Source organism: Haplochromis burtoni, unplaced genomic scaffold, assembly GCF_018398535.1.
Source record: "Haplochromis burtoni strain Fernald_Lab_line unplaced genomic scaffold, NCSU_Asbu1 Contig_325, whole genome shotgun sequence".
In the NCBI taxonomy this organism is placed as follows: Eukaryota; Metazoa; Chordata; class Actinopteri; order Cichliformes; family Cichlidae; genus Haplochromis; species Haplochromis burtoni.
In genome coordinates this window covers 71,498-98,007 of record NW_024582686.1, presented here as the reverse complement: position 1 = coordinate 98,007, position 26,510 = coordinate 71,498, and the positions used below count along the sequence as shown (strand labels likewise).

General features: G+C 40.6%; 2 protein-coding genes across 3 annotated transcripts in view; one reads left to right on the top strand and one right to left on the bottom strand.

Annotated features, from left to right (window-relative positions):
- Positions 1–6: 6 nt before the first annotated feature.
- On the top strand, positions 7–15,805 carry morn5 (MORN repeat containing 5). The gene is made up of 6 exons (XM_005941828.3): positions 7–322; positions 441–588; positions 3,979–4,090; positions 4,403–4,534; positions 13,088–13,178; positions 15,712–15,805. Exons 1-6 carry the CDS (start codon positions 276–278, stop codon positions 15,761–15,763), a joined length of 582 nt encoding a protein of 193 aa, XP_005941890.1. The 5' UTR covers positions 7–275; the 3' UTR covers positions 15,764–15,805.
- The window catches only part of lhx6a (LIM homeobox 6a), a 12,233-nt gene continuing 1,356 nt past the window's right edge, over positions 15,634–26,510 (bottom strand). The window contains exons 2-9 of one of the 2 annotated variants that reach the window (XM_005941826.3): positions 26,067–26,138; positions 25,628–25,810; positions 23,777–23,898; positions 17,046–17,266; positions 16,601–16,701; positions 16,411–16,506; positions 16,084–16,258; positions 15,634–15,930 (exon numbers count right to left, since the gene is read on the bottom strand). In XM_005941826.3, the coding sequence (XP_005941888.1) occupies positions 15,851–15,930; positions 16,084–16,258; positions 16,411–16,506; positions 16,601–16,701; positions 17,046–17,266; positions 23,777–23,898; positions 25,628–25,810; positions 26,067–26,138 (1,050 nt within the window). In that variant the 3' untranslated portion in view covers positions 15,634–15,850. Of the gene's footprint in view, positions 15,931–16,083; positions 16,259–16,410; positions 16,507–16,600; positions 16,702–17,045; positions 17,267–23,776; positions 23,899–25,627; positions 25,811–26,066; positions 26,139–26,510 lie in introns of those variants that run through there. The other variant, XM_042228478.1, reaches the window with a different exon arrangement.

Sequence of the window (26,510 nt, the reverse complement as noted above, 5' to 3'; positions counted from 1 at the left end):
GGAGTCGCATGCGCGCTGTCAAAAGACTTTTAAGAAAATAAAATTGGATTGACATTTATCATATTTTATTTAAAAATGAATAAATCCAACAAACTATGAAAAAAACATTTTTTTAAGATGAGTAGAAACCAATAACTTGTTCAACAGTCGTATTGTTGCGTCATTGCCATGGTAACGGTATACCACTTCACTGCTGTTTTCAGTTTTTTTTTATTGTTTTTAGATCGACTTTGCATGCTTTTTCCACCCTACATAGAAAGCAGGACATTGTGTTAATGGAGCATATCGGAAGCAGTTACAATGGGGCAACAAAATTTGGCAGGTAGTTTGGCCGTTGTTGTGAAAAAGAGCCACAGACACAGTGTTTGCATGTGTGCGTGTTTGTGTGTGCTCGTATACTCAAACACAGTTCATAAAACAGTGTTTTTTCTCTGCTTCAGGATGGAAGGTGAAGGAGAGTACACCTTCCCTACCAATACAAGATATGTGGGAGAGATGAAAGATGGAATGTTCCATGGCAAAGGAGTGCTGTACTTTCCAAATGGAAGTAAATATGAGAGCACCTGGGAAAACGGCATAGCCAAACAGGTGAACAGTTTTGTATGCGTGTCCATCCCTTCATGTCAGACTGTCTGCAGCCACATGCATAACTGTGTGTGTTTCACATTGGTTATAGCTGATATTATCTGATATTACATCTGGTCCCTTTTAGTAATCACTCACAGTTATTATCGTAGTAATTAGGTTTGCCTTTTTTCGGTAGGATCTTTAGCCTCTCCTGCTCTAAAGTAAACTTTCATGAACCTCACTGCAATAGCAATCACTACAATTATTATCATCACTGCTGTTGCGGTTCATTTGAAATGATAGTAGCTCTTACCCATGACAAACCTTGGCCCAGACAACCCAGCACCTGCTTTTAGTGCCAGTGAAAGACCTGCAACTTACCTCCATGCAGAACAAATCTAAAAATAAACCAGAAGTTTCCTCCAATTTTTGCCTTTTCTATGCGATCCTTTTGTAATACCAATTAGCTTTTTTAAAAGAACTGGCAAATGTAATAAAAAAATAAAATAAAATAAAATAAGAAGAGCACAGATTACAGGCGCTCAGGATCTTTATTCACAGCCTTAGTTAGAGTTGTGCAGGTGCTGAAACTGCTTCTGGCAGTGGAGAATGAGCAGGCCTGGAGGTTCCAAGGAGCAAAGGTATGAGGTTGGAGCCCAGAGAGGCTATATGTCAGAAATGTGGCTGGCTGGCACACAAAAAGAGCTCTAGAGCACAGAGAGTCATGGGAGCAAAAACTAAGCAAAGATTGTGAGTAAGCATGACACTCAGTCAGACAGTGGCTGCATGATTTGGTCTTAATACATAAGGAGCAGGCTTGAAAACCAGGGATCCAGGAGAAACCAGTGAGCAGCCATGCTCCTGGGAAGACCTTACAGCATTACGACCCATACATATGCTGTATAGTTAACAGCATTAATCGAAGCTGCTGCTCCTGGATCCCTATCAGCTCACTGACATGAGATAATGGTGCACTTCAATGGAGCAGATTTATTGGTTACACACCTAGTGCAGGTTTCAGAGATGTACTCTGAATATGACTTAGACTAAATGTCAAGGTCTTAGCTGTTTTTTGTTTTGGGGATATTGAATTCCTTGTGAATATATTTGAGTTTGGGCTTCTGTGGAGGTTTATTGTTATTTCAGGTGTTTCCCGTTATGATCTCTGTGTTGGATTTCTGGATTCCTGTTTTGATTTCTTTATTGTAGTAGATTGAGAGCTTTATCTTAGGTGACATTCCTGTTTGACTTTACAGTTATCCTTTTCGGATCCTTGTCCTTATTGGATACAAGTAACACGTTACTTGTATCCAATTACTTTTTTCAAGTAATGAGTAGAGTAAGGGATTACTATTGCAAAACAGTAATTAGATTACTGTTACTTTCCCATAAGCACGCTACGATACTGCGTTGCTAAACCGTGATTTTGTTTGTGAGAGTGTCTCATGACAATGTCTTACAAGTGTGCGACATCTGTGGCAGCAACAGACGTGTGTAGATCAACAATGGATAATATGGAGTGCAGGAGAGAGCACGACCATGTAGCGTTTAAAGCTTGGAAGTACTTAAATTACTTCAAGTTTTATTCTGTAAAAAGTGACAAAAACATAAACTCCACTGTAAACTCTGCATAGGAGGAAAACTTCTTTCTACAGCAAAAAATTAAACTTCAAATCTGAGCAATTATCTAGGACACTGCCATGAATGTGAAATTCACAGAGAAAGCCCCGGATCCCCCCACTGACATGACAGTTGCGGCACCTGGCAAACCCCTGACAGCCCCATTTCTGCTAAAAAAGTGAAAATAGATTTAAGAACGACAGGACTTAGTGCTGCTGGATCTTTGATTTTATTTATTTTTTGCTGTTTTACTTGCATCTATTTGAAAGAGTGAGTGTAAACACAAAATTATTTTATATGCTGGAATATGCAGAAAATAGGTTTTGTTACGACCCCTTCTGCTAGGCGACAGGGGCAGTCTCACTTCCTCCAAGGCCCAGGGCCGTAACAGTTTAAATGTTAAACAAATTTCTTCAAAGTCAAAGACTGTTGCATATAATTTATTTTTTGCAAGATGCGATGTGCATAAAGTTAAAAGATTTAAAACTAATAAAACAAGTTTTAAAAAGAGTATTTTTTTATTTGATTACAGGTCTATTGCTTCATTATGTATTCAGGTTGCGTATCATGTTTTTAAAAAGTAACTAATGAAGTAACTAATTACTTTTGAAAAGAGGAAATCAGTAAAGGAACGGGATTACTTTCTTGGAGAAGTAATCAGTAATTAGTAACTAATTACTATTTTCAAGTAACTTGACCAACACTGCTTATGAATGGCTTAAAATATTTTTTCAAGTGGCTCAAAAAGCTTCAGTCGAGTCATGCAGAATGTAAACAACTAAATAAATAACTATACATGATAAATGCCAGGGAAGTCTGTTTATGTTATGTGTGTCTGAAAGGGAAAAAATATCCGCTGATATGTTGCAATATCAGATTTGTAAATAGCCAAATATCAGTATTAATATTGGTCTTGAAAATATCACTATAACAGTTGAACTCTAGTTAAACTCTAATTAAAACTATCCAGAGTATCTAACTCTACTTATGCACTGAAAGAAAATGTGTGTATTTTTTGGAAGATTTTGACAGTTATAAGGATATTTTTATTGGGAAAAATTAGGAAAGCATGGAAGAACAATGAAAAAATATAGATATATAGCTAAAAATGACTGGAAAGTGTAATGCTGTAAAAAACAAACTAAAAAAAACAGGCGGCCGTCTGCCGCCATCTGCTGTGACTGGTTGGGGGGGGGAATGAGGGAGAAAAGAGGCAGAACAACAAACAGCGTCTTTCTTGTATCATCCCTTGAGGATAAATAAAGTTCACCCCAAATACCAAAAGGCATATTTTTCCACTTTCTCCTTGAGATATGTATCTGTGCAGACAGCTTTGGTTTTATCTGCTGAGGTTTGGAGATATTCATCACTGAGAGCTCTGCGTCAATCGAAAGACAATGGAGGGAAATTTAAATTCTTCTGGGTTCTCAGAGAACTCAAAACTGACATTTGAAAACCGCAGCTTCAACTTATCTTTCCAGAAACCATGCCTGAGGTATGCAGAATAACCCAGACCCAGACCTTACATGCAGCAAAGTTTGCTGGAATATTCCGTACGATAACTGTCATCAGTGAGATCTGTGCATTATCTTGGGTTTTTCACTGATTTGAGGAGCACACGTTACATTTCATTCACTAACAGTGCCCTGGGATTGGGGAGGATACAGATATTACAGCTTTGGTAAAGAAAACCCTCACCTTCCACTTGTAAGATATCACTGATAGGTGGTTTTTATTAAGCAGACTTAATTATAAGGATACTTCACAGGTCTGTGTGTGCTTCCACACCAGGGGACATTTACCTTTGCAGACGGACTGAAGTACCAGGAGAAGGACTGGAGCTACTGCGATGGTTATGACAGACGCTTCTACACGGAGAGGTGCAATGGCCTCAGACCTGCAGGTTGGATCTTATTTTCTAGACCACTCCTAAACAAACACACAAGGAATGATGAGCATATAGTGTACAAGCCAAGTCTCTGTATTGTTTGGCTGAAAGCTTCCTCTCAGTGCTGGATAATTTGTAAACTATGAGTTTTATCTGAACAGCTCTTTCTATTTCGGTCCCTGTTTTTACCTAACAAAGTTATGCAGGCAGTTCTGTCATCCTGCTTCATGAGCCAGAGTCTGTGTTCATCACTGGCCTGACAAATAGATGGTTTTACCTCTAAGTCATTCCTCAGTCAAATCATAATAATTCCATCTATTCATACAGGAAAATCTCAGATAACAGATTTACATCCTCCACGAGCCATTCCTGATGGATGTTATGACTGTGGAGATGGTTTCTATAACCCCAGCACCAGAGTGGTCACAGCCTACACCGGCAGGTTTCTCAGGAGCGCAGGTGAAAGCAAAGCTCGCTAACCATTAGGAGAGGTGTGCTCATTCATATTAATTTTTTGTTATATACTAGTGGATACTTTGTAGCTTGTACCCCTGATCCACACAAGAAGCAGAATTATCTGTATTTTCACAACAAAATCCTCCTCTTTCACTGCTTACCCCACTGCGGTTTTGTGCACATTTTTCCACTTGTTTTGTTGCCAAACTGGCTCTGTCCACTACTGAGCAATATCCAGGCACCGTGGCCTGTTGCGCCAAGGTAAATTAGAAAGATTAAAGGCAAGCTCAAACACAAAATTTCCATTTCAAATTATGTACACAAAGTGTTTCGTCCAGTAAAGCACCTGTCAGTGATGGATTGCTTTATGTTAAAATATATTTATTCAGTAACCTAATAAAGTATGTCCATTTGTTTCTTCGACTGACCATAACTAGAAACAATATTAATTCCAGTAATCATGTAATTAATTTAACCTCAGCTTCAAATTTACCGCATGTGTATGTACAGCAAATATAAGTTTTGCACCTATGTTTAAACTAATGCTTGGATCATAGAAGAAAGCAAATATTTCCTCACAATATGGTTCTGTGTGACTGAGAACACGCGTTGCTGAATTCAAACAGGAGGGAATCAAGTAAAAAACAAGGCTGAGAGGTTAAATGATTGATTGATTGATTTGGCGTGAGGTACACAGGTGAGGAGTCTCTGGTGATCGGGTTTTACTGTAACATAATATTTAAGAGGCTACTGATGGAATGAGCTGTGCACAAATATTCCCTGAAGGAGGGAGCGGTGGAGCAGGGCTGAAGAGTGATGCTAAAGAATCTGGACGGATGTGATGAACTTAGTTGGAAGGACAACAACCGTGAACACTGGCGGTGATGTAAAGCGCGAGGCGAAGAAAAGGGTTGCACTAATCGGATGCTGAAATGACCGCTGACAGGAGCAGAAGACTGTTTCAAGACTATCACGGTGCATCCAGGTGGGAGGTGGGCAATTGTGTGAAAAATATCATATGACACCAGTTGAATTTCACAAACAAGACTTTTCTGATACTACTGCACAAGCTTGATTGATTAAAAAAAAGTAAAAAGTAGGGTATGGGGTGTAGGTGAATTTTTTCACTTTTGAAGTGGGCTGTTCTAGACGTTCGAGAGCTGCTGATGAGACATGGTGAGAGAGAGAATGTAAACCGCATTAGTCTTTCTGATTGAACTTTTGCTAAACTTCATTAAACTCTATTGAAGCTACTTTTAAACATAGTAAATACTCAGTTCCTCTTTCAGAGTTTCATACGTTCTGTGCATCTGCCTGCACAGTATGTCCTTCAGCGAGATTACACAAATAGTTCAGGCAAGCGAGAAATGGTGGAAAGGTGGATCTGATCAAAGGAAAAATCCACGAGTGACTCACTTTAAAAACGTGAGTTATGGCAATGGCATCAGTGAAGGATTTGCTTTACTAGAGCGCTTTTAGGACCCTTTTTCTTTCATCATATTTAATAACTACAACTCTCAAAGTATACAGTGTGGCCATATGGAAAGGTCTTGATAAGACTGAACCCATGGAGTGACATTAATGGATTATCCTTGCATTATCTGATGGCAGATCACTGTTGCATTTCATCTGATAGGCAAGCCTCTATAGGCTACAGCAGTAATTTTTTTTCTCTTTTGTTATTTGTCAAAAGTGGAAAATTGAAGACACATTTTTCCACTGAACGAGTGCCCAGACTGGAAGTCTTGATTCGAAGTGAACGCAGTCTGTCGGGTGTCCCAAATTCTGACATCCTCTGTTTGTCGTGTCTCCCTGCCATGATTTTTCATCACTAGAAAATGTAAGACGTATAGTCAGTGTCATGTTTCCAGGGCTGACAACATCAGGCTGTCGTCAGGTGGCTTCCCAGTCGATCCAACAATCTGATCTGGATAAATATCTCAGCTCCCACATAGATAGCTGTGCACTTTATTCAGGCCTTAGTAGGCCTCATGCCTGTAGGGTTTGCAGTCCTTTCTCTGAACATGTGCTCTGCAATGTATTGACAAACTCCTGCAAAACTCTTGTAACACTGGTTTTAATTGCCGTAAGCCTACAAGTCAGTGTTTTCTGACATTCTTTCACTGTTAAATAAGACAGAGTCCAGCTTCAATGTCTGGCTTTTTATCTAACCATTTTCAAATCTGCTTTATTTTGTGTTTGAATCTGATTGACTGTTTTTCCTCTTTAGGAATCACAAACAAGTCTTAAGAAATGATTCTTGGCACAAGTTACAAGGTGACTCACGAGCTCCCTGAGGTATTAATGTATTTCGGGGCAGGATATTTGTATTTAGATGAGCTACTTGCAACACAATGCAGATTACTTCCACCGGTACACAAACCTCATTTACATATGTGTAGAGAGAGAATCAAACAGATCCACATCCTTGCCAGATGTCATCGGTATGTGTAAGAAGACAAAAATTTGGTTCGCGATCCTTTCCTTAATGCGAGTTGTTCATCATCATTATAGTTCTGGTATTGATCTGCAGAGTGATGAAGAAAGGGAGATATGGGGGAAAAGAATAAGGGAGGATAAGAAGGAAAGATTTTTTTTTTGGGGGGGGGTTGGAAGTTGAGTTGAAAAAGAAGAGGAACCAAAAACTTTCCAACAATACTCAGACTCTGTTTTGATTTAGATAAATATGAAGTCAAACAGGAACTGTTTAATGGATCTGTGCCTCTTTTTTTCCCCTGTTGTTCATATGCAGTTTGTGTGGAGTGATGTGTTGTGTATGTGGCGAATGCTGTTACATAGACTCTTTATGCTTATGTGTACTCTCCCTTTTGTCTTGGTATACAATTCTTGAGAAGAATGTCTTCGTATCCTGTATGGATTTATTTTTCAACCCTGGGAGGTGAAGGCATATTTGTCAGAGTGGGTGTGAAGACTGAATTTATTGCCTCGTGGTTTCCGCCCAGGATGAGGACTGCGGGGATGATGGGGCACAGGGAAGGCCCGCCCTCCCAGTGGAGAAGTTTGCATGCAGCAAGTAAGAGGAAGGAGATCCCTATGTCGCTGTGGGGAAAAATTGAGCCAATGAAGACAAAGTCATGAGACTTTGTCTTCATTGGCTCAATTTGCAAAAATTATTATTTTTACCCCCTGGAACCACATGTTGCTGCTTGGAAATATCTGGCTAAACTTTCCTTACCCGCCAAATTGGACCTTCTGCAAAGAAGCCGTTGCAAACTTGGACAAACAGTCCTTCTTGGAACAGCGCCAAGCAGCAAAACAATAGGATCTGTTGATAATTTTCCCCAAGAGGTTTTAGATTATTTTTGGAGTCAACGCGCTTTCTTGTCAGTGCCTGTATGTATGGAGGGATTTGTCAAAAACGGACCATGTAGAGTGATAGTGATAATGGAAGGTGGTGGGAGTGGACACAAAATACATAAAAGCTACAGGGAAGAGGATTCAAGAGTGAGTTCGAACTATACGTTGTGTATTAAGACGACTGTAGCCAAGCTGATTGTACTTTTTGGTTAGCAAAGTCCATTTGTAAAGCCTCGAGATAACCATGTTTTGGAACCAGAAACAAAGAACTCAAAGGGCATTGTTATTCTAAAACACCTTGTTTTCGCCTCCTTTTGGCTGATGCTGATCATAATTTAGAAAATGCTGTATCCAATAAGAAACCAGTGACTGAGACTGCGAACCTCTCAGAAAAATGTTTACCGAGGTCATTCCTAATGCCCTCTGCTGGCCATTGGAAAGAGTGCAACGCTAATGCACTTCCATCTTTTATATACAGTCTGTTTACAATCTCCAAATACGCTGGCTGTCCACACTCATTCTCAACTACGGTGCTCTTTTGCTTTATAAGCCTCAGATACAGATACAGATGTATTTCATGAAAGAGGATGCTGGCCATTAATAGAACGATTGGGAATTTGTTCCTCATATTCAAGTTCACTCAAGCTCAGCACCAAACCCTAAACCACTCCTCAAACGTGAGTTACTCTGGATAAATGCCAACGCCAAATAGTTGCAACTCAAACAGTGACAACAGTAATGGATGACCCTCTCTTTCTGAATCCAAGTGGTCTGCTCAGTTAATTCCACAAAACCCATTACAAATATTCACTTTAATCATTGACCAAAATGACTCTGCAAGCCGATGGAATGATCTTTTTAACCGATAGACGATAAGTGTCCTCCTCCAACACGCTGACGCATGAAGTCAGTGTGTCGTTCTTGGCTGCTGTTTATTATTTCATTTAAGGTCATACAGTCTTGAAAAGCTAATCCGTCCTAAATTATCTGCTAAATTAGTTTTATGATTCTAATCAAGCATAGAATTATCTTTTTTTTTTTTTTTTTAATTATATCTAAAGTTAGTGATTTCATAGCCTCAGTTAAAATAATTTCTCATTAGGATTCGAGAGGCATTTCAAAGACTGGCACAGCTCCGCACAGTTATTGTTTTTGGTTTGATGACACTGGAAGAAGGGAGTTTGGAAAAGGGTCTCGAGCAGGAGTCAGACAGGTCACTTGGATACAAAGCTACCTCCTGCTTTGAACAGAGGACAGGAAAAAAGGAAGTGTGCACTGTGCAGTTATTGAAAGCGATTCAAAATACACATTCATCTATCACAGATTTTGTTTCTGGTTTTACTACCTCTTCTTAAGTCCCACAGCAGTTTGTAGGTTGTGCAGTAGGTTACTTATTGCTCACCTGGAGAATAAACCAAGGGAAAATAAGAGTATAGTGCATGTCAAGCAGCAGATAGAGGTAGCACCTTTGTGCTCTAACTTTAAGAGTAGGGATGGGTATCGAAAACCGGTTCTTGTTGAGAACCGGTTCCCACTGTTTCAATTCCTTGGAATTGTTTGCCATTTTTGCAAACGATTCCCTTATCGATTCCAGTCGCCCCGAATGACGTCACCACGTTGCGGAGCGTCATTTAGCTGGCAGGAAACATGGCGGCTCAAACGCTCAAAAGTTTGATTATACTTTACGAGAACAGGGCAACGTGCAATACTTGCAAAGTAGATATTTAATTAAGGGAGGAAACACTACAAATATGCAAAAGCATTTGCTCACAAAACACACGATAACCTTAAATGAATGTCATGTTTTTAATTCTGCTCCGGACTCGTGAATCTCAACCCAGCAGGTAACGTTTGCACGTCCTCTCCCGTTAATGCGGCAGGTAAATAATCAACTAACAGTGCATATTATGTTAGCGCGATCTGCCTTATTACAAAACCTGCCATTACTGTGCATTTAGGTGACCATGATGAGAGAGACAGAGTCTGGCTGGTTCAGATGCTGGCAGTTCTCGCTGCAGTCTACCGGTAGCATCTCCTTTCAGGCCAGGATAGACGAATGTCACCGAGCAGTGACTAAGGTTGTGGTAAAAGGTTTGCACCCATTTGCCACAGCAGATGCCCTGATTTTCGGTAAGTGATTGTGTTTAATTGTAGGCAGGGACATTACTGGATATTCTTGTGTAATTGCTACAGAATAATTTATGTTATACTTTGTTATTGCTACAGAAGAATATTTATTTTATAATTTTACATTTACAATTTTTTTTCCTGGGGACCCTGTGACACCCCACCATAGGCTGGATCTCTTAAGATCTCACTGTTGGGTTTGTAAGGCCATGTTACTCCTAAATTTCTATCTTGTTCAAAGAGAAGATATAAAACAAAGTTCTAAGCTATTCGACCTTAGTGTTCTCCTTTTTAAAAAAAGAATCGATAAAGAATCGAATCATTAAACAGAATCTAAAATGGAATCGGAATCGTGAAAATCTTATCAATACCCATCCCTATTTAAGAGTGATCTCACTAAATCAGTTGAGATTTTCGAATCCAGTTTAAAAGAACCAGATAGCCTGTAGGTGAGAAGGTTTGATAAATGCACATGATGTGAAAACAAACAACACTATAGATTTTTTTAGACTGCAGTTCTGAAGCAGTTTGAGGTTGTTGTTTTTTTATAATTTCTATTTTCATTATGATGAGATCGTTACAACAGTTGTGTCTTTCCACCCTCACTGTGTCACAGACAAACACAGCTTAATTAAAACCAACAGACTGCAACACAGGGAAATGATTACTGTTAAATGTTAAGTCCAAATCACACAATCAACAGACTAAATATTTTTAAATACAAACAGCTCACAAGGCTATTTTTAATCTGCTTTGCTGCAGTCTTCCAGGGACATACATTAGTACTTTAATTAGCCATCGCTGATGAAGATTGCTGCTAAAAGTTTGAAGGTATTAAGACATTTTGCACTGCTCTGTGAAACTGTAATTTAAAAAGAATGAGGGATGCATAGGTCACATCTGCGCTGGAAATCTCCACTGGCGAGTGCCTGAATACGTTCTGTTATTACTGCAAACAAACACACACACAATCAGTTGTGAATACTGCATTCTGTCTTGGCAACAGGCAGCTTCAGAAGGGGCCATGTGTTGCCATATTATTTGGAGCGTTTTCCTGTTTCTGGAATAACCGCTTCCAGTTGAGACTCTGGGCAGAGCAAGCTGCACACCGAACACATTCCACTGCCAAGGAAAACACCTCTCTCATGACCAAAGCGCGGCCCCTCCCTTTGTCCCCTTCCAGCCAAGGTGTTTCACAGACAGATAGAAATCAGCCGGTCCGCTGGGGAGTGCAACATATCCTCACGCTGCTTTTCCTATAAAACAGGATTCCTGTGTTAATCCTGTGAGCCCTGGCAGATGGATTAATACATTTAAAGCTAGAAATTGTAAAACCATCGCTGTTTCATGTTGTATGTGTGTGTCATCAAGACACAAAACCACATTAAAATTGGAGACAGATGACTTATTTATGTATGTTTGAATGTTTGTCTAAGTGTTCATTTTGTTGATTTCCACTGTAGAGCCTTTGCTTAGAAACCAAAAGTGTGCCCCATCGATCGCACCAGTGAAGGGTCAGGTCGTTTCTCAGCGAGTCACAGAGTTCCTGTGAATATTATCCAAATTCTGGATTTACTTCAGCAGAACCTTGTTCATCTCTTATGCAACCACTGTGCTACAAGAAAACCCATTTTCGTTTTTGTAGTCAAGCCATGCTGTATATCTTTGTGTGCATGTATACGTATGTATGTATGTATGTATGTATGTATGTATGCATGTGTGTTACACCACTCCATTAGGCTGGAAGGAAGCACTTTTCTCTCTGAGTGTATTTTGAGGATTAAGATAAACAGACTTTAACAAGGTGCCATTATCGCTTGCACACACTCCCCTCCTCTCACACACTCGCATAAAGGTTCTCCATGTAGGTTGTTAGTCGACCAGAAAACTGTTTGATGAATTTGTTTCTGTTATTGTTGTGTTGCTTTTCCTTCTTATAATTACCCCCCGCCCCCCCGCACACACACACACACAGACACACACACATACACCCCGGGATTTCACTGCAGTTATACCCATCCTGCCTGATAATTACCACCGTCAAAACTGCTAAATTTAAAAATCACAAAAAGTGCTGTCCTCGCATGTAAATACGCCAGCCACCTGTACCCTCAGCTAACTTTAGGTGCCAATTACACGTGACTTAAATCCAGAGATAAACGCTACCAACACTGAAGAGAGCGGAATTGCAGCAAATATGAAAATGCCCCCCAATCTAATTATCATTAAGGAAGGTTTTGGGGGGTTGGTGGTTAATTGAGGTCAGTCTCGTGGCCGCTCAGTTATGTGTGAGCTGCCGTAATTACCTTTTCCGCTAACAAAATGCGTTACAAAGATCCGCGGCGGCAGCTGCCCGCGTGTCCGTCGCGTTCAATTGACCTCCCGATCAGAGCAGGTAGAAAAGGAGAGGCAGAGAATGAGGGGAGAGGCCGTTTCACACTTGAAGAGGCTGTTAGTGTTGACGCCCTCGGCCGGCAATTACACACAATCAGCGGGAGAGCTGCAGACCTGCTCCTCTGTACAATGGAGCCCCGCGCGCGGTGGAACCTAGGGGTGAGGCCCGCGAGCCGCTCAAGTGCGTGCAGCTGTGCGCGCTCCAGAGAGAAAAGCCGACTTCCCCTGCAATTAGCTCCTCGTTTCAGTTTTTAACAACGAAAAACTGGTTTATTATCATCTCCTCTGGCAGTCGTTTCGGTTAAAAAAAAAAGAAGAAGAAGAAGAAGAAAGGGGAAAAAAAATTGGCGTCCATTTTTTGTGTGTGGGGGTTATTATTTATTGGTGTCTGAAGTGGCTCTGAGAAGTTATTTTCTGCTAATTGTCGGGCTTATCTTGCTTTGACAGATTTAACCGAGACTTAAATGGCACTTCAACGGTGCTGCCTCGCACTCAGTGCGACCTGCGGTGCGATAATGCTTGCTGTTAGGTTTTTGATTTAAACGTTTTAAGCGAGTTCAACCAAAAATGCTTCTTGCTGTGCGCCTTTATATGATTAAATCTGTACTATTAGAGTGTAGGTCAAAAGAATGGTTAAATGGTTCACTTTTATCTGGAATAAAAAGAAGAATAAAAAGATACAAATTCTAATCATTTCCCTTTGGATCTTTCCACCAGATGACCAGGAGCATGAGTGGATTGTGCGGACTTGTCGGAAGGCTTGGGATGAGGTTTGTGGCGCTGAGCCGGAAAAATCAGCTGCAGCCAGGTGTGAGGAGAGCAGCAATGTTAACTTTTAGCATGTTATTTATTAAAACCGAGCTATAGGGAATTTCTGTCTTGTATTACATTTTGCATTAATGACTGAAAAGTAAATGATCAAGTCCATGCTTTTAAATCATCTCGTTTTATTTCCCCCCCACCCACATTGCTGCTGTGGCCTATGAATTCTGGGAGGTGCAACAGCCGCCTTTCAGTGCATTCATCTTAATTTCCATAATACTGTATGCATTACAGAGAGGGAGCTAGAGGAATGGAAAGAATCTGGGAAATACATTTACAATCAGTTTACAGGCAGCACAGAATACATCCAGTTTTATTACGTGCTTTGATTGCCATACTGTATTATTTCAGATCTACATCTCACACCCAGAAGAATTAGGACAGGCAATCAGTTTCCAACTGGGTTAAACAGTCTTTATACATGCTGCCCAAACAACTCTGTTATTCTAACTTTATCCAGCAACACATTTCCCATCCCTGTAATAAGAATTGACTTATTTACAGTGAATTAATGATGTGCAAAACACCACAGATTGCTGGTGTAACACAAATGCGCCATTCATGTGTGAGGGTTGGTTTTGAGGGGCTTTGGTGCTTTTTTTGCAGGGTTTTTTTTTTTCATGCCTAAATGAAAGATTTTAGCAGGCATTCAAAAGTGAGTGTATTAAACTACAATCTGAGGTAATTTGCCAAAGATAGGAAATTAGCAGGTAACATTGACAAGGCTTTGATCTGCTGGGCAAGCGTCAGGCACTCATTAAATTACTCTTCAACATATCGCCATAAACTCCCATTAGCAGATCATCTTTTAAAAAAATATCAAATAAAATTAATAATGAATGAACACCCTTGAGAGCAGGAGAAATTTCCCATAATGCACTCTTTGTCTTGCACAAAAATGCAGACCCAGCACACACACACGCACACACACACACACACACACACACGAGGATGTACACTGTTAACCTCTAATCTAAGCACAAATGCTAAAGTAAACACACAAGAAGTGAAGTTACAGCAAAACACAATGCCTGACTTAAAAAAATACACATGGAACACAGAGTTACTTTATATTTATGGATTTTATTTGTGTATTTACCATTTGAAACTTCATTCCATCTGAGCCCGATTTAATTGTCTTACACACTTGTCTGTGCTTCGCAGTTGACATGTTTTGGAAAATTAAACGTGAATAATTGCTTTGTTAGTTTATCCTCAGAAATGATCCAAAGCCACCAAAAAAATATCACATTCTATTTTATTGCATTTTATTACACAAAACATTTATGATGCACAGTCTATCAAATAAACTTTTTTGTTTCATTTCATGTTTTTTTAAACAAAACAAACAAACAAAAAAAACATTTCAAATGGGGGAAAAAGTGCTTTACAGGGATTTACCATCTCAATAAATACAAGGACATTGAGGTCTTGTTGGATCCTGTTCTTCACACTATGGCCATGGAACTAAAATACAAATGCACACTCTATACCCCTGTCAAAACTCACACATTCACACACACAGACGCACACACATCTTAATATGTACAAACCCAGTCATTTTATACTGTCCATATTGTACCAATACAATATTCCCTGCCTGCTTGTGTGGAACACACACACACATACAGAGGCTGAACAAGCAACCTTATAAATTATAAATTAGTAACAATACACCTGTGGGAAAATCTGGAAATGTGGTCTGATTTTGCAGGAATGTGAAGTTTGACTTGTATGGTCATCTCAGACTTTCCTCTTTAAACAGGACTGTAACGGTTTAAAGTCTGCAAACTCCTGCTTATAACCGGTGTTTTATTCACGCAACAGCTCCAATGTTGTCCTTTGCGGCTTCATTAAATGGTAAACAGACAAAATGCTACAACAGAGTCTATTAAATAGTTTGTGATTTTCTGCCAATTGAAGATTTAGGAGTCTCATAATTTTTCCTGCGTAATAACAGTTAAATGTTTAGTGAGAAATATCACTTTGGAAAAGATAAGGCACGTAATATTTTCTTGTCTCTAATTCTGCACCTCAGTTCGGTGGGAAAGGAAGGAGGAAGTTTCTGGTTTTCTGAGACGTCATAAAGTCAATATGTCATTCCGAAATAAAAAATGTTTCAACAATCAAAGATTCCTGTTATATTTAGATTCCTTCATGGTTGCTTAGAGAGAAAAGAGCCAGGAGCCTTACCTCTAATGTGGTCTACTGTGGCCTTTGGGCCACGAAGATAGTTCCCCTTTAAATTTCTCTTCGTGTTTTGACAGCACTTCAAGAAGTTTCCTTGCTCAGTTTATCCCTTTAAAGCTCCCTTCACCTCCACATTAGGTGGTGGCTGAGTAGAGTGGAGGATGCTGTACATGTGAAGCAAAAGGGTCCGTGTGATACATAGTCTGTGAGTTTAATGATAAACGCTTCAAAGTCATTTTTGGAAGTCCTATCCCCAGAAAAGAACATAATCACAGATGGTTTTTTAGCTTTTATCTCGTTCATCCATTTCTCTTTTTTTCTGGTTTCAGTGGACAAGGCTCCTGCAATATTTGTCTCTTCTCCACGCTGACTCCTGGATGACCTTCGAGTTGGTTCATGAGACATCACTGATGTTAGATCAGGGGTTGGGATCGGGAGGTCAGGGGTCATAAGGGCCATGTCGGAGAACTAGCGACTGAGGGGGAGCTGAGGCAGCGACATGGCCTGATGAGAGAGACTCTGAGAGGTCAGGACAGAGAAGGGATGACCTGGGGAACAAATCATAAAAAACACACAAGATTAAAAAAAAAAAGAAAGAAAAGCAAAATGTGTGTCTTACAAAGCAACTCCCATAATTTAAAAAGTCAAAACAAATACTAAAAATGATGTGCCTATTTACACCACAGTAAATGATAACTCACTGTCAATGTACCCATGAAGGGCCACCATGCGCGCTCGCTCGGGACTGCCAAACGGAGAGTAATGCAGCTCATCGGGCAGAGATGAGGGTATCCTGGACTGAGGATGACCTTGAGGAGCCCCGCTGTGCTGGGGCGTGTGCTTTTTATGTCTTGCTCTGCAGTTTTGAAACCACACCTATGAAGATGCAATGTAACCAGACATCATGTGGCTATATTCTTAAAGTTTGTCTTTTCAGTGTACTGTAAGAATGTGTTCCATTAGTTTAGCATTTTAACATTTAATTATATTGACGTCATCCATTCGTGTTTTTTATACACACTGCTCACCTGTATGACTCTTCTGCTTAGGCCTGTCATGTCGGCTAGTTTCTGTAGCGTCTGGGCATCCGGATTGTTGTCCTGAGCAAACTGTGCCTGCATGATCTGCACAATGAGACAAAATATTAGGTACTGTGTCAGGGCTTTGGCACAGTAAATCAACGTTGTGCACTTCGGTGTTGCTGAGAGCGTTTCTCACCTGTAGCTGTTCTGCGGTGAACGATGTCCGTGCTCTTTTGGCCGGTTTGGGTTGACTGTCTTGTTCTGTTGGAACTGCTCCCTCTAATGTGATGCCATTGCCTACAAAAATACACACACACATGCAAGTCAGATAATAGTTCAGTGATAAATAAAGTGACTATAGATGTCAGGAGACATAGGTAGTCTAGAGGACTTGAAAAATGTATCATATCAAAGGGACCTCAGGAGTTTTGATGCCCCAGCAGGGACCCAAATTTAAGAGCAGTGGCCTACTTTTCCGCTCTTGCAGCATAACATGCTAATTCTGTAGGTATTAGCGTTCTCAGAAAATTAACAGATATCAATCATTTGAAATAGTTATGACAAGGAATGATTCAATCAGGCAATAAATTTGCTGAAAAGCATAGCTTCAGATATATCTTGTCATTTACCCAAACACTCACCGCTCTCAGCTGCTCGTTTGAGGTTCTCCACCATGGTGTCGTAGTGGATTCGGCACAAGACCTTCTCCTCCACCAAACCAAACTCTTCTCCCGTGGACAGCTGCCTCTTACACGAGTAGCAGGCAAAACATGCCAAGTGGTATGCGTTTCCCCTTGCACGTCGCACCCAGTCGCTGGCGTATATCTGCCGCCCGCAGCGGGCACACTTAGTACCAAACCTACTGTGAGGGGGAGAAGAACAGAGCAGCAGAATGAGGAATTATGGGTAAAAAAAAAAGGGAAAAAGATAAAATTGTTGCAGAACAGAAAATGAAACATACACAGTGACTTCCTTTTCTTTGAGAATATTTTCTTGAAGTGAAGTTTGACATGAATTTGTTTTTTAATTCCTGGCAAAGCTCAGAAGCTTTAAAGGAAACCTTGGAGGAGGAGGATATGGCTTTCAGAAAAGACTCCTGAGTGCGGCTGCAAGCTGAGCCTTGAATGCAAACAAACCAACACCTGCAATTTCCTGACTGATGCATGAAGCCCCTGACACATATATACACACACACAAAAACACACATAAGCCAGGTTGGCTTTAAACACAGTGGAATATGAAGAAAAACCCAGATGACATCATTCTAGATCGCCTCGCTGTAACTGATAGCAACAGCGAGGTTGGCGGTGAATAAACCCAAACCACCTGACTTGCTGTTATGGATGGGTGGTTGGTGGGAGAGAGAAAGAGGGTCAAAGATGTAAGGCTAGAAATGCTTCAAGACAATTCCTCATTAGCAAGAAATAAGATAGCTGAACATCTGCTTAGTTTAAATGTTTTAAATGAGGGGGATAAAACAGGACACGGGGGTCAAAGAAGAAATAAAGGCTGCTGTAGATTTATAACTAATCCCACAAAAAGGCCTTCCTATCCCGTATGTCGGTGGCCATTCTTCTAAAAAGAAAAAATGTAAATCCCAAATATTAAAAAAGTATTTTCAAATGTAATAGTACATTAGTAATATGTGTGTAGAAATTAGTCAAATTGAGCTGCAGCACTTGTGCTTTATGAAATAAGATATATCAGACATAAGCAATACAGATGGAAAAATGTCGAATATCTCATATCCCTTCACGAGATTGTGTTTACTGTGCAGCTGGGTTCGTGGAGTATCCAAATAAATCTCCATTTTATTGCAACAGAAATATTATAGATGCTCCCTGTTTTGCACAAGAATAAAAAGATATTAAGCGCCTCATTTGAAGGACCCATTATGGGTTTTAATGGGTATCAAACGCTTTAGGTTGGAGATGGTTATGGTTATGTTAAGAGCCATTGTTGGGGTCGGCAGCTGCCAATTCTGCTGGAGGAGGCCAGATTTGTAAGCAGCCTGAAAGAAAGTGCTTCTTCAAGGGTAAAACTGGCGTGGAAGGGGGTGGGGGTAAACATGCGCAGTGTGCTGCACTGTACAGCCGGATTTGTGTACATTCATCAGCCGTGCTCACCCCGATATTTCGCTCGCTGCTCCATACACAGCCACAAACATGAGCCATATTTAGAGTCAGAGGTCAGTGGAGCTGGCGGAGGGCAGGGAGCCGGAAAAGAACAGTCATGGAGAGAGAGAGAGAGAGAGAGAGAGAGAGGACGTAAGTGACTGAGACAGGGAGTCGTAGGGCTGGGGGGAAATGGCAAAGTGGAGAGCGTAAGCGGCGGAGAGAGCGAGCAAAGAGAGCTGGGGGTGCAGAGGAGCACAAGGGCTGCCAAGTGAGTGGGTTTGGCAGCGTATGCGTGCACTCAAGTCCACTCTATCTAGGATGAAAGCATACTAAGGCCCTGACATCTCACAAGCTTGTAACCCTCCTTATGTGCAGGAGCTTGTTTGCCAGAAGTCACTTTTATGCATGTAGTGTGGTGCAGACTATTTATGGGGCATCATTAGGCGACTACTGTTTGAGGGTCAGCCTAGTTTTTATCATCACAGGTCAACAAATTATGTAGATATCACAACAAATGCAAAAAAATGGTATTCATCAAGGGGGAAAAGCAGTGCGACTGTAACAGCGAGTCCTTGTGATGACCTTCAAGGAAAATTGGCTGGCATGGCACCCACTAAGGCCTTAAGTTGTCTCTGATATGTTCAGATTTAACCAAACAACCTCTTATGTGCCATTAAAGCCGCTCCGGGAGACAAATGGAGTGCACGGCTCACTGTACGATATCCTTTCAGACTCTTACAGAGAAGTCGGGCCTGTTTCTACAGTAAAGAGGAAAACATTGTGGAACGTTGCAGCTAATGCAGCATGACAGCTTGTCAGTTTCATGGTCTGAGACAGAACCCAGAAAAAGCTGCAAACCATCCCTTGTTTTAACCCCCTCCTCCTCTTCTGTCTTCCTCCCCTCCCTCTTACTTCTGCACCCATACTTTTTCTGTATCTTATTTTCCATTTGCACCAAAAAACTGATGTTTATTTTGGATCCGTGTCAATCCTCGCAGCCCTTATATCACTCACCGCAAAACTTCCTTTCCTCCTCAGACTTCTCCTATTTGCTCCCCTTATTCTGTCTAATTTTTACTCTTTTTTTTATACAGTAATTCACCTGCTGCTGAAAGAGGGGCCTGAGGAGGTACACGTTTTTTGGATTATTTATGATGTGCTCTGAGAACATGCTAATCTCTATTAGATTTGTCCTGAGAGAGGCTGTGCGGTTTGTGTGCGAGAGGTTCACATTAGGCTGACAGGATTCTGAGCTGAGAAAAAGAGGGGGAAATGTTTCATATGCTTTACGTCTTTTAACAGGTTTTAATAGATCAGGGTTTTATGGATAAACCCTGCAGAAAATACAAGTCCTTGACACTCTCATCCGCTGCTCTTTTAGCCTGTAGTAACTAGGAATACGGGCAGTTTTCTTTGGAACAGCCAATCTGATTTTCGGCATGAATAATGTAGTGCAGCGCTTTAACTGAGCAGCGTAACACTGTGTGTCACAGATGTCTTATTATAATTTTAATTCATTCGCTTCTTGATAAAAATCTCTGTAGCTGCTGCTCTCCTTTGTTGCTATGGAGACCTAATCAGCTAACCAGAGGTGGGTGGTTGATGAATAATTATTATTGCAAAAAAATTTAAAAATTCAAGCGCACACACACACACGCATAAAGAGACATGCACACATCCACATGTGCTCTCATCTCACCCACGAAGTTCATTACATACGTGGACTCTGGTTACAGTGTCAGTGTCACGGGGTGCCCCTGATTAGGGCAACTTCCTGTGTGGCCTGCAGCTCACGGACGCGGATGGGGTTTCTATGGGGCAAGGCGAGGGAGGGCTGCAAGGAGGCGAGGGGGGAAAGGGGAGGAGGCTGATATAGAAATGGTTTGCGTATGTGTGTGTGGTTAAGAGAGAGAGAGAGAGAGAGAGAAAGCAAGCCCCCAAGGCCTGACATGGGTTTGAGAGGCACAGCGGGGGCTCTGTCCTGCACCCCTATAACGCTGACATCGCCCCCACCCAACCTCTGCATACACATACACACGTATATGGAGGGAAACCCACTCTGATTTCCTGCTATTACGCCCCATTAAAGCAGCTGTCAGTCCAAAGCCAGATGAGAGGCTGACACAGATGAGGAAATATCTCCAGAGGTTTGAAAGCAGCCCAAAGGATCTGGACTTGCAGCGGTGTTTAGCCTAGTTTAAATCTGGCCTAAACCCAGATTACAGTTTATATTTACAGAAGTAACCATTGCACAGGTCCCAGCCCTGCAGCAAAGCTTCAATGCAGCATTTTTTAAAATAGCATCACATTCTCAGAGTGACTTATAAGGACATCGAATCCAAAAGTACTGATGTTATTGTGCAAAAGAGGGGTTTCGTCCACATATTGTAACCATACTAACTATTGCAGTAGTTTTTAATCTGCGTATCTGCATTATGAACTCTTTTATGACTGTGCTTGTCATCCCTGTCTTTAGAGTCATAGTTCTGTACAGCAGATAGATGACAAATGTGAGGTACACTGTGGAGCAGTTTAGGTCCTTTGACCAGTTTTTAAACTTCTAAATTTAGGAAATTAGTTGCTTAGCATTTTGTGAAAATAACTATAAGTTTTTCTTATAAAACATCTGTCCAGAAAAACCCTTTTCATTCACACCCTTTATTAAAAAACGTTTTAAACAAAATTAGGAAAAATAACAAGAGTAATAATACGTTTTATTTTAGGGGGAAATGTGTCAGTTTATGTGACAGTTTAATTTAGACCCCCAGTTTCTATGAATTAAATATTTTCTTAGCTTTCTGTGCGTTTAAATAATTAATTAACAACCATATAGGTTTAAAAATGCCACTTAACTACATCTATGACCAAATTAACCAGAAAGAGGCCCTAAGTGACCGTCATTATACACAACAAACGCATTTCATTTTTACCCAGGATGCAGAAATCAACCACTACAGAGCAAAGAAAATTAAATTAGCACAATAATGACAAATGGCTTTTAATATCTGGGGCTAAAATACTGCAGTAATTCTAAAAAGAGATTAGATTAGATTATTGAGGTCTTTGGCGTCTGATTATGTACATTTGTTGCCACTTTCAGGCCTTTAAAACGCTAAAGAGTAAGTGACTAAATATTTGTCAGATGCCTTGATGATTAAAAGAAATAATAATTGCTGCAGTGTTGCACTTCTCCTATAATGGGATGACGCCACATTGCCGAGGTTTTCTCTGTTTTAATTCGTTGGCGCACAGAGGAGAAAGAGAAGCAATCTGATGAAAGACAACTCTACCAACAAATGACAATATGTCTTAAAACAATCAAGGGCTTAAAACTCTTTGACTGTAAGAGAGCTTAAACCGTTTTATTCATTACCATCTTTGGAGATCTGATACTATGACGTATTTAAGCGTCCACATTTAAAAAGCATTTCTGAGTCTATCAGTGAGCAGTGTGGAGGTAAATTCTAAGGGAGCATTTAACCAGAGCTGGGCTGGTAAAATATTATGGTGCGGCAGAGCAAACACAAAAGTCTCCATTTTCGGGAAAATATGAGCAAAATGACTGGCAGCTGCTAGACATGCATAAATAAACAGAGATCTGTGTGTGTTGGTGACCAGTGTGTGCGTGTGAGTAGGTGGATTATGTGTGCAGGTGTTTGCATTGGGCATTTCTGCTAATGCCCATTTCAAAGTTTCACATTTGTGTTTTTATGTTTCTTATTACATGTTTGTCCATGTGCAGGTATCTGTCTCAGGGTGTGTTTTCAGTTTGGACATAAGCCACATTCACACGAGTTACATGCTGACCAGGCACTCGGGGCAGTCTAATTGCTGGTCTGGAGGCTTGAGGGTCTGGGGTGGGGGGACAACTAATTGCTGGTGATTATAAACCTCAGAGCAGTGACTTGGTGTCAGATTTTGATCAGACAAACACTAACGCTCACTTGCAGCTCCATGCACTCACTCCACTCACACACACACACACACAGAGCGTTAAGCACAAATTGGCACACGTGTCCATACGATTAATACACCAGCTCCAGGCTACTGAACAGAAATTTACCATACTGATGCTGCTGTGGCTGTGAACCCCATTTAACCCTGTACTACCACACACACACAGGCCTGCACACATTTTTATATTTTCCTCTTGGCACTCACAAAAACACACAAAAAGGGAATAGAAAACTGAGTCAACACATCAGACAGGCTTTCTTAGTCCAGCTTGTATTGTAATAAAATTGTACAAAATTTGCCTACGCATTCATGGCATGTTGTATACAGACGGTATACAATTTTATTTTGTATTATTTTAGATATATTATCAGAGATATGTAATTTTTAAGGTTTACTAAACAATCATTATTGGGGTTTTTATTATTATTGCTATTAGGCTTGATTCTCTAATTGAAATTGTATTTGTTTTTTAAAAATGAGACATATCCTTTTATTATAGAATAGATAGGCATTTCCTTTTTTGCACTTAAGCTCTGTTTGTCTTTAGGGACCGACTAAATCCGGACAGCTCAAACTGGCATTTCCGCCAATTTCCGTTTACATCACGTGTCCCTGTCAGGGTGTTAAAACAGTTATCCGCGCGCATCGTGGCACGTGGTGTGTTAATTTTGTACCTCATTCAAGACTGAGTCATGAGAAAATGATTTCACCAGCTTTTAGGCACTAAATGCTGGAGAAAGGATCCAATGATCGGGCAGTTGCAAAACACAAAAACACGCCCAGCCAGTCTGGCACAGTGCACTGGAAATGCATAAATAAGCGAAAAGAAACTAAAGTGTGCTAACTTTAATTTGCCTTTTAAGATCTGATATGATCAAAGCGGTAAAGAGAAGCTGGTCATAACAAGGTCAAAAGCGTTTTTCTTTAAATAGCATAAAACTACACAGCCCACAACTTTTTAAACACTTTAGGGAAATTTTCCCAGAGTGCAGCACTCCAGTGTTTTTCCTTTTATAGGCCTAGCTGCTGAAAATCTCGCGTTTTTTGGATAGCCATAACAAAACTGTGAATCTTTCAGCCCTTCGCTGTAGGCAAAAGCTTTTATTTTGTTACACACTTTCAGTTTTTGAAAAGGCTTTTCAAGAATATATGAGGCAACCCACATGCATACGTTTCAAAGGATAAGTGTGCGTGAGTGCACGTGTGTGCGACAAGAGAGAGAGAGGGGGAGAGAGAGAGCTGTGCTGGCAGAGGGGCGGACGTGGTATTTTGAAAACACGGCCATAAACTTACCCTACCTGAAATAATCCATTTTACAGAAGATCTCTTTGTTTTTGATGTAGCAGCTGCTGTGCTGACGTAGTGACGTCCTGCACACTGAGCACTCCAGACAGCGCACGTGCCAAATCAGGTTGTTCACCTGCAAAGAGACACCAAGCGTGTCAAACACACACAAACTGATGATATAAGGCCGCATTAAGGACTTAGGGTGTCTGCTGTGGTGAGTAATGACTCTGTCACACTGTGGAACACTGACGTGATGCAGCAGCATGCGTTATGAACGCGCCTGCGCAAATCCGATCGATCGTGAGCTTATTTTGAATGTTTATGAGAGCTATAAATAAAAAAAATTTAAACAATTTTTTAAAATGTATTTTTACTCATTATTGTAAATGAATAAATAAAATACAAAAAAACTCTAAATAATAAAAATACCTCACAATTTTGAGCCATTTATGAATATAATGCTGAAACTATAATGCGTGCATCTTATCACAGATGTTTCTGTATTTTAGCAATATGCTTTTTAGGAGGGTTTTTTTTTTGCTTGTTTGTTTTGTCCTAAAACATATTTTATTGGCAATTACGATATTATACGAAATATTAAGGCATCAACCGATATTTTCTGTGACTGGATTTTTTCTTCTTCGTTAAACAGCACTATAATCGTTTAGGAAAACAATAATTTAAAAAATGTTTAAAAAACTTTTTTTTTTAAATTATACTTTTGCAAGCTTACAGGCAGCAAAGCCATCCGGCTTGTCTATTTATTCATATGAGAGTTAAAGGAGGCTGCCAAAAACACTTGCCCTAATGTTAGATTTATATTTATAACCTTAAATGATTATTAGTACTTATTATTATTATTTGGCCTAATAGATATATTTTTGAATTTGAGTTTTTTAAATTATTATTTTGAATACGGTGTTAAATGATCAGTCCCGACATTTAAAATCATGGGGAAAATGTATTACTTTTTTTTAAATCGCTAAATAAAGAAGGCAAACAATTGTTGCACACAAAAGATTTTAATTGTTTAGGTTTTGAGATCGTATAAATTAAACCTATCCAGAGAATTTACAACATGTATAGACAAAACGTCTTCTATAGATAATTGCAGATAAACTAATAGTTCTGGACATGAAAAATACAATAAAATAAAATAAAAATTTCAGCGTGACTAATTTATTATAATAGCATAAATGTTTAATTTAAGACCAGACATTAAATATTTAAATAAAACAATCTCATTTGTCTTATCTGTCCCGCGGATGGAGAACAAAGTAGGCAGATAACGAACTAATGATCTTCACACTTCCTGACACACACACAGGGCCGCGCGCGCACTAGTGAAGATTGTTTGGGGTTGGAAAGCGCACGCGACAAAAGCAGGGCGTCCTGGCTGTGAGACAGCAAAAGAACCAAAACATCCCTGTTGTGACTGTCTGCGGTCTCCCAAACACAGAGCGCCGTTTAATCTCCGTTTCCTGAAATGTTACGGTGGCGATAACATGGCTGAGATTTAGAAACAAATCGCCTCTTGTGTCTTTTCCTGTTTTCCGAGTTGGCTAGATAATAAAAGTTTTAAGTAAGTCAGGCATATAGCTGCTTTCAAATATCATTGCAACCTTTTTTTCTTTTTCTTCTGTTTTCAGTTTGAAGTTGTATTTATTTATTTTTGCTTTCAATCTCCAAATTGCGTTAAATTCCGTGCAAACTTACGGCGGGCCCCCAAATCCAAAAATAAGGGCAGAGTCAGCACAGCATCCTTCTTCATTAGCTCCCGATTGCCTTGTGCAGACGAACTATTTCTGTCTGTTAATGTAAAAAGGAAAACAAAAAGTCTAAAAGTATGGCCGGCCTCTCACCTTCAGCAAGTATCTGTCCAGGATCTCCAGACCACAGCTGGCGCACAGGTTCTTCCCGGTGGACGGCACCGAGCTGGTGGAGGAGGTCGGCGAGCACACGGAGGGGGTGGACGGAGTGCTGGGGGAAGAGCGGGTGTCCTCCCGCTCCATGTTGGACCGCTGGGATTCTCCGTCCGAGTGAGACTGCAAGAGGGCATCAGCAGAGCTCAGCACTGACACACACACACACACCGATCATCCTCATCAGCGCGTTGACAGTTTTCAGGTGTCGCCATTTTTTTACCATGGTTTGCACTGCAGTGCGCGCATAATTCACAAATTTTCGCCAGCGTGAATGCGCGTGGGCCAAACGGTCATCCGCTGCACGCTATCGGCGCACTGAAAGAGCCTTTTTTAAACATATATGTTTTAAAGCATAAACGGGCAATAAAGCTCTCACCATTGGCGTGTGCTTAGAGTCCACACTGCAGCGCGAGGCTCCCGGTGTGCTCTGATGCTCGGTGGAGATCACCTACAAGAAAACGATCAGTGAGCGGCGGGTCATCACTTTCTCCGTCTCATCATCAGCTGAGCCGAGCAATCCTCGGGATACATTTGCGGACAGCTCTCCGAGGCTACTCCTATTTAAAGTAGTCCTGACAATAAACCCCCGGTTAAACCTGTTTAAAAGCCCCCTGCAACAAAAGGCAATGTTTTAATGAAGCTATCTCAAATTGGATTGATTTTGTTCCCCCTGCCCTTAACCCATGCCTCTCAGAATAATAGTATTTTCTTCGCAATCCAGGACACGAGACTGGAGGATGGGGAGTGGAGTGGTGTGTGTGTGTGTGTGTGTGTGTGTGTGTGTGTGTGTGTGTGTGTGTGTGTGTGTGTGTGTGTGTGT